Source organism: Platichthys flesus, chromosome 11, assembly GCF_949316205.1.
Source record: "Platichthys flesus chromosome 11, fPlaFle2.1, whole genome shotgun sequence".
Classification (NCBI taxonomy): Eukaryota; Metazoa; Chordata; class Actinopteri; order Pleuronectiformes; family Pleuronectidae; genus Platichthys; species Platichthys flesus.
The window spans coordinates 21,985,989-21,999,158 of record NC_084955.1 but is presented as its reverse complement, the minus strand read 5'-3'; the positions used below and the strand labels follow the sequence as shown (position 1 = coordinate 21,999,158).

The window sequence follows — 13,170 nt, the reverse complement described above, 5'->3', positions numbered from 1 at the left end:
ACAAGTCCTCACTCGTCTTTGAGTCTGTGTGTTTCTTTACCTCCGACTGTGTTTTCGGGTCCCCCCCCCCCCCCCCCCCCCCACAAAGTGAAGCATGTGTGATCGTGGCCTCGTGTTCACTTGGATTGAAGGATTGAAGGATGACCTGAATCAGATGTGGTGAACACGTTGATCCCAAGGAATTTTCTTCCGACTATGACCGGTTGTGACTCGGACTCTGATGACCTGATTAGACTTCAGTGGTTAAAGGTTAAAGGTCACGGTGACCTCATGACACTGAAGAATGTTTTTGTGAATGACTCAACAGTCTCAGTAAACTTCGGGAGACAAAAAATTCTCTTTCATCAATAGACAAAGTTTCTAAGTTAATCCAGTCAAGAGGTAAAACCACAAACTCCACGACCACCTACCTACCTACGTACATTACTTTATTTTCATGAGGGTTTTTCCTGTCCTAAGAATGCTAATTTTATACATCAAGATCTGGATATAACTATTGTTATATTTGTTGTTTCCTCAACAATATTCAATGAAGATAGCTTTGTGGCTAAATCCATTTTTCGTAGATTTGTCGGTGTTACTGAAAATGATAAATTATGATGTTGTTGAAGCGTAACTTGTCTTTGGCCTGTTTTAAAACCGAGGATGAGACTGAATATAAAATTGTACGACACCTCCACGTCTGACATGTAGACAACCGCACGTTACATCACATCAATGAACTTTAGCCAGTGGGTTTTTCTCATAAGGATTTTAGTTTGTTTTTTCAAGTGTTTTCCTTTTCTGTTTGTTTTTCTTTTTGCCGAGCAGCGTTCCCACACCCACACTTAAAGCGATTAAAGTTCTTGAAGGAAAACACACAAACACCTGTGCACAGCCGTTTGCATTCGTCTCTGCAGGAGAAGCCGTTAATGATGATATAAAGTGATGCGAAGCCAAAAATATCAAATGACTCCCCTCGCAGATTAGACAATATATTTGAACATTCTGTCTGTTCATAAAAAAAAGAAAATCACATCTTGTTCTTTGTTTATTTCGTCAGAAAAAAAGATATTCTGAAGAATTTCTCATTTTGTGTGTGTCGGTCTATTCTGCACCTCGAAACGTAGAGAGGAGAAGATGAGTAAACATGAGGAGCGACAGTGTTTGGCTGCCCCCGGGTGTTAGTCAATAACTGGGCGTCTGGAGACAGTAAAGCAGGTTTATCATCTTTTTTAATCTTTTTACAAACACTTCAGTTCTTTGCTTTTCCCTCTTTGTTTTCCATCCTCGTTAATTCCGAAGGCTCACTGGACACGTTCCTTTTAGCAATTTGCAAAACCTCTAAGTTTCTCCAACACTGCAGAAAGGAAAGTCTGAGAAAACTGCAGATTGTACCTCGGGAGAAATAGAGCAGATGGTGGTAGTTTTAATCTACTACCAGTGAGGTGCTGTCATCGTCCCACATGTCGAGGGAAGTCACACTTTCAGCCTCAGGTGCACTAAAGCTGAGAAGAGATTCAAAAGAGCGAATCAAACCTGCTGTGTTCAGCTGAAAGTGGGCGAGAAATTCAGCTGGTGTCCAGGTTTAAATTGAATTTCCGTTGTCACTGCAGGAAACGTTTTATTGTTGATTTGTGCACCGTGAGCTCCGAGGATCACAGGAAACACTGCAGCAGAAACATGACTGTGATGTGTCAAGGTCGAACAGGAAGCTGTCTCGTCTCAGCTGCTTTCTCAGTCCAATGCAAATAATTAAAAACGTGACTCCAGTAACGTTTACCTTGAATTCACAGTGTCTCGTTATCTTTTTACCTTTTTACCTGAGGCCTGATGACTAAACTCTGAAAACACGTCCTCGGTCTCCTTCAAACAGCCGAAGGTGACGAGCTAAACATTCAGCCGGATCCCAACGCTTTAAACTGAGGCTCATTTCAGTAAGATCCTGGGGGGGGGATACCCGATACTTTCATCCTTGTGAAATGAAACACTGAACATTCAGACTAAAGTTGAGCTGTGGACTTCATCTTATCTCGTCTTAAAAGTAAAATAAATAGATTCCAGAGTTTCGTTTTTGAATTGTTTGAGAAGTACCTCTAGTTGAAAAAATGGACTTATGGATGAAAACCTTATCGATGGAACTCTGCTGCCAACACACAATAATCTCATTAGCATGCAAATAGTGAATATACAATGTCGGCCTACAGTTCATTCTACATGTGTTCAAGGATTATCTGTGCAGACTATACACGTATATACAGTACAGGTCTCTCTCTCTCTCTGTACTGCCGAACCACCACCTGATGCGTCCACCCTGTCCCTCACAGCAGGACACAGCTCAGTCTTTCTCATTCTTCTGGTTGGAAGTCACTTTAAAGAACCGCTCTGTGGAGATCTGTCGCCTCTCCGTGGTTCCATCTTCCCGTCGTGTGGAGAGAGCATGGAGGGCGGTGGTGAGAGGAGAGAAAGTGGAGCTAAAAGAAGGGAGGCGAGATTCCTCGAGGAAGTTGTCTTGAATTGTTTCTTGACCTGAAATAAAGAACAAACATAAAACTTCCTGAACAAATGAATAATGTAAAATATAAACAAAGTGGAGCCGAGACGAAAGCAAGAAAGAGAGTAAATAAGAAAGTCGAGTGACATCCAGACCTACCAGTGCTATTCTGCCACTTGTACACTTGCACAGTTATCTTTACTTTCCGATGCTATGGCTAAATACTCCGCCCTGAAGGAGAGACAGTAGCAGAACGGAGAAAAAGCAGAAAAGATCAGTGGAGCAGAATCAAAACAAGAAACCAGCTCAGTCAGGGAAAGGGACAAATATTTGTTATTTTTTAGACGAGCAGATTGAGACAGATTGTATCTCTGCAGGAGCATTTCAATGCAATCACACAACAAATAGTAAAGTAGTTCTATTTATGTGCAAATGTCCGGCATCATCCCAGAAGCATCATATACATCAGACGCTCTAGTCTTTAACCAAACCTCTAAAATCACAAAGCCAGTGGCCTGTGGCCTTGCTTGCTGGTTTCTAACCAGTATGTTTGTGTGACTCACGCGCTCTCCCTCAGAGCTTCCTCTCCGGCCACTGAGATCTTCCTGTAGCAGTAAATCATCTCAACCAGCAGCCAGAACTGCAGCCCGATGATGGTGACGTACATCATCACCTCGGACAAGATGGATGCCAGTCCCCTGGTGACTGCAGACACAGAGAGGAACACGAGATAAGACGTGTGTGTGTATGGAGGGGGGGTAGATTTAATTTGTGAGCTCTGTCCAGGCCATACATTTTTTAAATGGGGCCCCCTGTCCTGAATCATGTCACAGTTCATCATTACCTGAATGCTGCTGCAAGGTCACTGCTGATTGAAGCTTCGGTTAAATGAAGAGCAGGTTTCATTCAATAGAAATCACTAAGGACCAAGTATTGAACCATGAGGGACACCCTTCAGCTAGTGTAAGCACTTATAGCATCTGTTTTAACATTATCTCAACACTAGGGGGCATAAGAAACCAAAATTTGGCTGAATATGGCTTTTTAGCACATTCACAAGTTTGATAAGTCGGAGCTCTGGTCTCCCAATGTCTCAGTACGACACCATGCTTCACCAAAATATGTAGTTTCACTTGTTCCGACTCAAACACGCAGTACAACACTTACATTGGGGCACCACGGTAATGGTGATGTTCTTGTTGGTGTTGGTTGGATACTCGTAGTTGGAGTACTTGAGGGTGCGGTTGAATACGCAGCGGAAGGTCCCCGTGTCAGTGTAGGTCACGTTGAGGATGAAGATGGAGCCGTCCTGCAGGTCACTGGTGTGCTTGCTGCCGTTCCAGCCCAGACGCCTGTAGAAACGCGGGTCGATGATTTCGGCCTTTTGGTTTTCGTAGCTGTAAAGCTGGAAGAAAATGACACCGTGGTATTTCCTTGTTTGGGAGGCAAAGCAAAATAGACTTCCGGCAACAAGATCTGAAAGTGTTGAGTCCAGGTTTCAGGCATTGCATCCCCTTTGACCTCTTCCACAAGCATACCAGAGGATAGAGCTCTGTCCATTTGATTGAATCTGTATTTTTTAATGATATGGACGAGAGAAGCCATATCACCGATCAAAACAGATATCAAGGGGGAAGCCAAGCCGACAGGTCAAGTGGCACATGACCAAAGAAAACATTCTAATACTAGTGGATCTTTTTGAGATGAAGTTATCTGAGTTTTTAAGCAGTTCTAAACTGGAACATTTTCTACTGTTTTGCCTCCTTCACCATCATCGTGCTTCTTTGTGCCAGAAACCTTTGACTCTGAGCTGCCCTCTAGTGGAGGTTTCGCTTAACATTCATTGCAAAGTGGCAGCAGCAAATGGGCAGTGACGTTTTTTATCATTTTTAATACGTAAAAGGAACATAAACAAGTCTTTGGAGAATAGCTGTGGTCAAGGTTTCTATCCCTGACACTTTAATCTTAGTTTTATTTATTTAACTCTGGTTCTTAGATGCCGGTTGGTGAAAAATTAGCCGTTTCTATTGCGTTTGATACGACTTCTGTTTCTCAAACCCACAAAGTTGCGTTGCAGCCTTCCTGTCGTAATTGCGGAAAGTCTCCACATCCTCACCGCTGCTGCCTCTCCTCCGTTATTGACCGAGCTGCAGTTAGAGCAGCACTTCCCGGTGAATTAGCAGAGGCCTTAAATGGCTTCACCGTGGGCTGATGGGATCAGTCCTGCTCAAAGTGCTCTGTACTGTAATGGCCTGTTCACTTTGTGTGGTGAGGACTTCTTAGCTAAGCAAAAGTGCTGCCTACCAAAGGGTGTGGGAAAGAAATCCCCGTCATGAAATATGCAAGACTCGGCTTTCTCTCTCGTGATAAATGCATCGCAGCCGTTTCCCAGAAGAGACAAACCACGTTGTTTTAAGTATTATTTGGGGATTTGTGCTGATTTGATCAATTGCATAATCTGGACACCTAATAACTCATAACACCAGTCTTTGTGCTGAGCGAAGCAAACCAGCTTCTGGCTGTAGCTTCATATTAACTGTAGAGAGGCCGAAAACACGGTGAAACTCGAAAAGTGTTTTGCGACTTAAACTCTTCACCCACCTCCTCCATCGGCAGAGTGGTGAGTGGATAATGAGAGAATTTTTTTCTGTCCCTTTAATACATCTTTTTATCATAGTTTGCCTCGTGGTTCCTCCTGTTGCTACTTACATGGGAGAACTCGGTCTCATTTGAAGCCTTGAAGTACCAGTTGACGGAGGCACTGGCCTGCACCTCACCCCTCATCTTGCAGGAGATGCAGCCCAGTTTGAAGCCCTCATTGACCACAGCCTCTGTGTCCGAGTCCACCTCCACGCAGGCTCCATGGCACCGAGATGCTATGGGGGGGGGGGGGGACCACCGGGTTAGAAAAATCACGTTATCGCACTTCATCGCTCTCCTTCCTCTTTTTCTTGTTCCTGTGACTCGAGGGAGCGGTGGACACGTGGGCAGAGCTCTGGTGTTTTCCACTATCTCAGTCCTTGCAGGCAAATACAGTATTTTACAAGACAAATGTAGGTTTTGTATTTTTGCGTGCTCCCAATGCTCGGTGCATGCGTGTTCTTTTTTTTCCTACTTTTATATTCCACTTAGCCTTTTGTCTTCTTTATTTCCAGTCATCACTTCACTTCATTGATTGTTCTAAATTGAATTAATTTGTCTTTGAGTGTACATTTGATTTGTTTAAATTTGTGAACGAGAGGAAATAAAGAAGTTGCAGTGAGCGATACTATTTCCTTGCATTCTGTCAATCGGTATCTGAGCTGTGGCGTCATATATAGAAGCGTGAGTCTATATATGTGATCATCATCATCATGACACATACTTCTCATCGGCCGGGAGTTACACACCTGTAACTCCAAAGCTTTCTTTCTCACACTGCACCTTGCAGTCTCCACTGAGGCCTCAGCATCGCTCTCAACCAATGATCGTGTGCTATTCTCAACTTTGACCTCTGGGGAAGCATTTGTTTTAAAATCGCAAGATGGGGGGAAGGGGGAGGAGGGAGAGGAAACACATAGCACAACGCTGATCAGATGAATCCAGGAAGTCAAGGTTTTTTGTTTACTCCCTGGGATACAAACATTACAGCGTCATTAAAGGAATTACAGAAATAGAAAGGCCACTGCACTGCAGAGAGAGATGGAGGAGGAAGAGGAGGAAGAGGAGGAGAAAGTTAGCACAAGCATCAGTATAAGCCATTTTCTACAAAAGCAAGGGGGAGACAGAGCCTAATGCTGGATGATGCACTGCAGAGAGGGAAGAGGGAGAGAGGAGGGAAAGTTAAGAACATAATGTAAGAAACTTCGCAGAACTGGAAACTAAAGCAGCATCACACAGATGAACTGCCTTTTTCTTCTGCCCCATGCTTTTAAAACCAAAGCAGACCCGAACCACCAAGATGCACGAGAACGAACTGAGACCGAGCCTGAGCTTGTTTTTTTCAAACTTTGACTTTTGATTATTATTAATCCTCCTTTTAAAACTCTGTTTTTGGTCTCCACCAACTGCTTTTATTATTTTTCTATTACTCTGACTACCTTTATGGCTTTTAGTTGAATTTGTTTATGAATCTGAGTCTCTTATAAATATATTATTTCTGTATCGATTTATTCAAATTTACTTTTCACATTTCTTTTTGATTCTTCTCTGATTTTATTTTTGCATTTTATTAGTTTTATCTTTATCATTTATATATATTTAATTAAATTTTTGTATTTGTTAAAGCACTCATCCAATCTTGTGCAGTCTTCAGGTTTTGGAGGCTTCTGGGTGGGGGGGATGGGGGTCTGCTGAGGAACTCTATAGGAAAACAGACCTGAGGCAAAGATTTGTTTTCAAATGCTGGTCCTGAACTGCTCAGAGACGCAGGTGCACATATTCACAGAAAGCAATAGGTGCATTATTAAATTGTTCTGGTTTATTCTCGGCTGTAATTGGCTCTGCTGTCTGTTACAAACGTGACCTGATCGTTTGCGTTGATTACACGATGCTGTGAAGCTGCACCAGCTGTCAGTGCTGCTGCTAATCCACCGCTGCCAACAGAGGCCAATGAAAGTCAGTGAAAGTCTGTAAAACGGTCACGACTTACACTCCATATTGCAGGTTAAACATTAATATGCAAAGATAGTTTGACTCAAGTCTGTGTTGGATTCTAGGATATCAGCTTTACAGACAGAAGAGACATAGACACAGGATAATGAAACATCCCATGCAGGGGTTGAGATCAAGGAGGTGAGACCTGGAAGACAGACAGGAGGAGACACGTTACAATCACAGGTTTGACACACGGGAGGAGGGAGATGAAGAGGAGATGAAGAGGAGATGAAGAGGAGGTTTGATGACGGAGAGGAAAACTTTATTTTGCAGGGACAGAAGGAACAGAGACAGTTGGAAACCTGGTGCAGGGACAGCAGCACACACAGACACTATGAGGCAGTAATCCTGAGGGAGGCCGGTGACACACTGAGAGATTGTGCAAGGTGAGCATGGAGGCTGCTGCCGGTCCAGAGCTGACGACAGCAAATTAAGACAACAGCGAAAAAGACAGAGCGAGAGAGGGAGAGAGAGAGAGAGAGAGAGAGAGAGAGAGACAAAACATGCAAGCAGACAGAAAAGGACCTGCACGTCAGAGGCTCCAAACTGCCTCTGCAACAACTCTCACCAACAACACACACAGAATCACACGCAGGGCCTCACAAAATGCCAAATCCATTGTGTAATCTGTGGAGCGAGGTTCAGGATTATGCAACGGATATTCCAGAAATTGCAGATTAGGAGTTTTTACGCCTGATGGGGGGGGCTGGCTAGCTGGTTAATCCCTCATATCAGTTGCTGCACAGCCCTGAGGCCTACAAAGTAAAATAAAAATAAATAAAAAAAGATGACTTAAAGCTTTAGCACCACAAAAGACCATCCACGCGCTGAGGTTAGCGAGGTTAGCATGTCGCTGCGTGGGAGCTAAAGGAAATGCTAAGGGGTCACTCAGATTTGCTGCACTAGTGATTAGAGAGAAATTTGGATAAGCGACAGCAAAAAGAGATGAGGGAGGATGACATCAGTTTCCATGGCTGGGTCACTACACACACACACGCGCACACACGCGCACACACACACACTCTGTAGGCATACGTAACCTGGGGAAATGTCATGCATCTGTGACATTTCCCTTGACACCAAACAGGCCAGAGACTTTCCACAGAAACAAGTAGAACCAGTGTGGGCACACTGGGACTTTGTCGTGGCCGATGGAACAAAAGGTTTTTCGAGGATGAACAAGCCTCAAACTATTCCTACTTCTTTAATAACGATTAGGAAACAAAAAGTTGAACTTTGTCTTTCTCTTAATTTGTGTGGGGCAGAGTCAGAGCAGTGGTGACTGTTGTGTTGAGCCATTGTATCAATGTCCCGCCTCTATACGTGTTTGACCAATCACTAGTCAGTCGCAGCTGATTTGAGCAAACCTCAGTGTGATATGAACAACCTAAAGTGACAGAAACCATCCTTGAGACGTGTACATTGCTTTGCTCACTGTCCCATCAACTAACAAGGAGGAGGAGGGAATTTATGACCCGTACTGCAGCCAACCATCAGGGGGCCATCAGGAGGCTTTTCATCTCTATCTATAATATATAGAGACTATGGTCGAGACACTTGAACAGTAACTGAGATACATGGAAATAGATAAACTGTCCACGACCTGATTCATAAAGTTTGCCCTCGACTGTGGCACAGACACACACACACACACAGACACACAAACAGACACACACACACAAACACACATGTCATTTTCAGGAGAGCTGTAAATGAAGAGCACGTCACTCTTGCTCATAAAGCACTAGTAACGACACAGGCCGCGGCGTCGGACAGCAGCTGCACTGGTGAACGACTGTTATACAACTAAAGATAATTCTTCAGATCGGTGGGACAACATCACCAAGTGCACCAATAAAAATCTCCTCCTGGTTTCCAGCGTCTGCTGCTTGTGAAGGCCAATAGATTTAGACCCAGATGATCTAGATCCAGCAAACAATCAACTTTAATTGAACTAAGTATGTTTATTTTTACATTCAGAGGGGAAAACTAAAATTTTACTTCCACCTTTAGGATCTATTTTCACCTCTGACAGTTTGTTTGTTGGTTTAAGAAAGATTTTGCCCAAAACGACCCAACCAATATCCATGACATGTTGTGCAGGGGTGGCCCTTTAAATTTCAAATCCTTATTTCTAACGTGTTACTTTAAAAGTTTGGAGAAACTGCAATGAACATTGTTCTACCCAATTCCTACAGCGATGGGCCGGACCACGAATCAGACTTAACAGCCATTTAAATGATTCGCTGCAAGTGCATCACTTGAGTGGCTGTAATTGGTTTATGCACATCCAACCCTGCAACTTAAGATGAGAGGCCTCTGCTTAATGTGATTTGCAATTTGTGCAGATGCAGCAAAGTGGAGAGACGGGAGTGGACAGTAACTTGAGTGTCTTGACGGCGTGGTTGATGGAGATCTCCTGTGACCGTCCTCAAAGAGCTTCTCTGCAGCATGCATTAGATAACGCTGCTGATTGTTCTATCCTCATGGTACCAGAGAGCCACGGTCTCCTGAAATCCAATCCTCTAAATATGACTGATTCCTTTCATGAAGGTCCATGAATGAGTTCCTGGAAGACTGTGTTCTCTCTGGACCCGTGTCCCATCATCCACCAAGCTTTGTGGAAATCCCAACAACCAATGGAGGAGGGGGGTGAAAACATAACCTCCTTTGCTGAGGTGGTGGAACAAACATCTGTTTATAAATGAGTGGATCCTCGGGGCTGCTTTCGAGAAAAGCTTCTGAGCTCTTTTCCGCCGGCGTCGCCTCCGTCCTGACCCGGATGAGCCCGGCTGCAGCTCAGCTTCAATCCGGATCAGGTTGAAAACCTTCTGCTTTCTAGAGGAGACAGACTTTTGGCGTTAGCACTGACATCTGTGGATTACTCTGGGAGATCTTTCATTACATCCGGAATTTGAAGGTTTTCTTTGTGAAATGTTGAATTTTAGGCTTTGCTTTTAATCATATTTCGATTTTCTTCTTTGTCTGAGTTCCCCTCTGCAGACCTGATTTACATGGAGCTCAATGTGAGTCTGTGCTCATCACTCAGACACATTTTAAACTCCAACTCATATTTTTTTTGCACATTAAAATACACATTTCAAAATAACTGAAAAAGAGCACATGCAGCTGTTTTCTTTTTCATTTAAAAACGCCACAATCTGTTCCTTTTCCTCTTCTTATGGGCGATTCCCTCTTATCTCCTGTCCTGCCTCGTATCCTCATCCTCACTGTGTCCAGCTCCAGATGTGCTCGCTCACTTCGGTCCTGAACCAACCCGTCTGCCCTTTGACTGAACGTCTATTTCCGTCTGTCGAGGTCGTTCAAACTAGTCTTCCCTCGTCTGGTCTCTGACTCGACTTTCTGCAGCGTCCGGCCGCTTCATTTACAGGAATAACAACGTTACAGTGATTCTGATGATTTTTAACATTATGAATGTGTGTTGACTTTTTGCGTGCGTGCGCTCTCACTCGTATTGTTGCCAGTGACGGAGGGTGAGACAAAGAGCAGCTGGCTGACGGAGATGAGTGCTCAGTAAATCTCTCTTCTTAATGCATTGCTTCCTTTTCGTGCTCGGTTTTAAATCTCAGCGCTTAAAATATATTAATCTTTGACGACAACATGCAATCATCAAAAGTTTTGGCATTTCATTTGCCTGTCATGTTACCTAACATTAGGTAAACAACTTTTTTGTTTCCCTTTAATGTGGACTGGGTTTTCTACACAGATTTCTATTGAAGGATTTAAAGGGTGAAAACTTTGTGTACGTGGTTGCCACCTGTTTACATCTTGTTTAAATTGCCTCCAGTCATTTTAAATTCGTGCCCATTGATTATTTTACATTTAGTTATGTTTTTTAAATCAGCCAAGATCCCATAAATAAAGAGCTACCTGCTGTGATCATACATTTCTCAGGACAGCTGGTGAAAGATGCAGCGTTGTTCCTCCTCCTCCTCCTCCTCCTCCTCCTCCTCCTGGGTGTCAGAGCACTGACAGTGACTTAAAGATGATGGATTATGGAGCTCAAGCTATTTTCACATCAGCTGGAAGGTGTTTCTACGGCTACAGGAGAATAAATGGGAGTAAACAGCTTCTTGTGAAGATGGTGAATTGAGTCATGATATCTCAAACGATCCCAGAGGGACGAGGGGAAAGGTCGAGGGCCATTTCGACAAGTGGAGAAACACATCGACCTTCAGCTGCAGCACAATGTAGAGAAGCAGATTTTCCTCACAGCGGGGGTTATGAGCAGCACTCTGTTATCTGGAGTAAGTGAGTGAAACATTTGTGCTGGATTCACCACATTGAACCACGGAAAACGTCCATTCAGCTGATCTCCGGCATTTTGATTAATCTATGAGTTTATCTACAGATAATTAATCAGTGATAATTGATTGATTATTTTTTAGAACAATTTCAAACAAAGACACATTTCTATCCATCTATCTATTGATCTATCTACTGTTTTGTAAATATATATTTTATGTTATATATTTGAATGTTCGGGCAATGTAGGTCTAGTTGTAGTCATTGAGATAAAAGTGTGTGTCTGTGTGTGTGTGTGTGTGTGTGTGTGTGTGTGTGTGTGTTTGTGTGTGTGTGCAGCCCCTCATCTCATTTCTCTGAACAGCTGGGCTTTTAGCAGACAATCCAGCAAAGTGATGGAACCACAAAGCACTCACTCATCTGCATCCACACACTGACACACACTCACACACACACTGACACACACACAAACACACAGTCTCTTGAACCCCCCCCCCCCTCCTCCCAAACATTGCCAACAAGCAGTGTCCATCCACAGGGGACACCTCAGCATTAAACACACGATTCAGATAGGGAACAGGAGAAACGGACGGTGGCCCACCTTTGGTGAACGCTGCCCCCCCCCCCCACTCACCTTGGAGCACCAGGAGGATCAGAGGTAGCAGCAGCAGCAGCTCTGGTCCTGCAGACATCCTGGCAGGAGACATAGGACTGGTGGCAGCTCTTAGTGGAATCAAAACACACACACACACACACACTGAGAAATAGGACACACACAGGCAGACAAAGCAGATATTCCAGTTGTTCCTGATGAGCACAAAGATACACAAGCCGTCCTGGCCGCGGGTAAAAAGTCTGAGAAGAGAGAGGAGGAGGCTCCTGCCTGATGCTGTTGGGGCTCTGGGTGTGGTCCACTTGGGTTCTTCTTCTTCTTCTTCTTCTTCTCTTTCAGCTGATCCAAAGGCAGGAGGAAGGGGTGGGTGGGTCCTCTTGCTGGTCTGGTCTTCTCAAGCACGTCTACAGGAGGGTGGACGATCGCTCTTCACATCCCGGGATCGATCTCTCTCTGTGGTCGAGTCTGTGAGTGTGTGAGGGTTTAGAGTTACCAGAGGGAGGAATCACTCAGAGTTTCGGGTTTCGGCTTCTTTGTTCAACTATTTATACTCGGCGGCACACCCCCCCAGGCCTCCTGCACAATGAGGCTGTTGGCTCTAGGTGATGCCAGTATCCTGACTGGCAGACAAGTCAGTGAGCAACACTTGAAAGCCAAAGGAAGACTGAGATCTGATTTGACTCAGATGCTGAGGTGTCTGAGGGAGTTGGTGCTGGAAGATGGAAGACGCCTGCAGGTGATTGTGCAGTTTCAAAAAGTCTGTTCAAATGTCAAAATGCTGCATGTGTGAGGAGACATCCAGCTGCACTCGCTGACCCTTCCCCTGACCGGAGATTTGACCTGAGCCAAAATAAAATGGAAATGACAAATGGAAGCATGTGTGGATCCTCCTCTTGCTCCTGTCTTTGGCTTTGGAAGAACAATTATCCTCCTTGGTTTTGCCTCAAAATCTGTGTCATTGCTTTAGTCTGTCTTCAGATTCCAAAACTACATGTCTCTGGAGATGAAAGCTCTCTCGGTCCCGGGTTGCTTCTTTACTCATCCGAGTGAAACCCTCCGCTCTTTGCGCGCACACGTCTGGAGCCAGATGTTTACCGCTGCATGCGCATGGTGCTCACATCAGCAGCACGGGTGGCTCCGCTGCTCACATGGAGGCAGTGTGGAAGTCGTGCAAGGCACCGTT

General features: G+C 44.4%; 1 protein-coding gene across 1 annotated transcript; it reads right to left on the bottom strand.

The window, feature by feature from the left end:
• Positions 1-1,181: 1,181 nt before the first annotated feature.
• Positions 1,182-12,367, bottom strand: scn1ba (sodium channel, voltage-gated, type I, beta a). The gene is made up of 6 exons (XM_062398547.1): positions 12,009-12,367; positions 5,183-5,349; positions 3,641-3,878; positions 3,037-3,178; positions 2,633-2,704; positions 1,182-2,508 (listed from the first exon to the last, which is right to left on the bottom strand). The coding sequence occupies exons 1-5, from the start codon at positions 12,079-12,081 to the stop codon at positions 2,638-2,640; spliced, it is 687 nt and encodes a 228-aa protein (XP_062254531.1). The 5' UTR covers positions 12,082-12,367; the 3' UTR covers positions 1,182-2,508; positions 2,633-2,637.
• Positions 12,368-13,170: the final 803 nt, after the last annotated feature.

Bases quoted from the DNA above. Each gene is read 5' to 3' on its own strand.
- scn1ba (XM_062398547.1), bottom strand. From the start codon at position 12,081: ATGTCTCCTGCCAGGATGTCTGCAGGACCAGAGCTGCTGCTGCTGCTA. The intron at 3,879-5,182 runs GTAAGTAGCAAC...ATTTTCTTCCAG, and splicing joins ATGAGACCGAGTTCTCCCAT to CTTTACAGCTACGAAAACCA. The intron at 3,179-3,640 runs GTAAGTGTTGTA...CTGTGTCTGCAG, and splicing joins CATTACCGTGGTGCCCCAAT to TCACCAGGGGACTGGCATCC.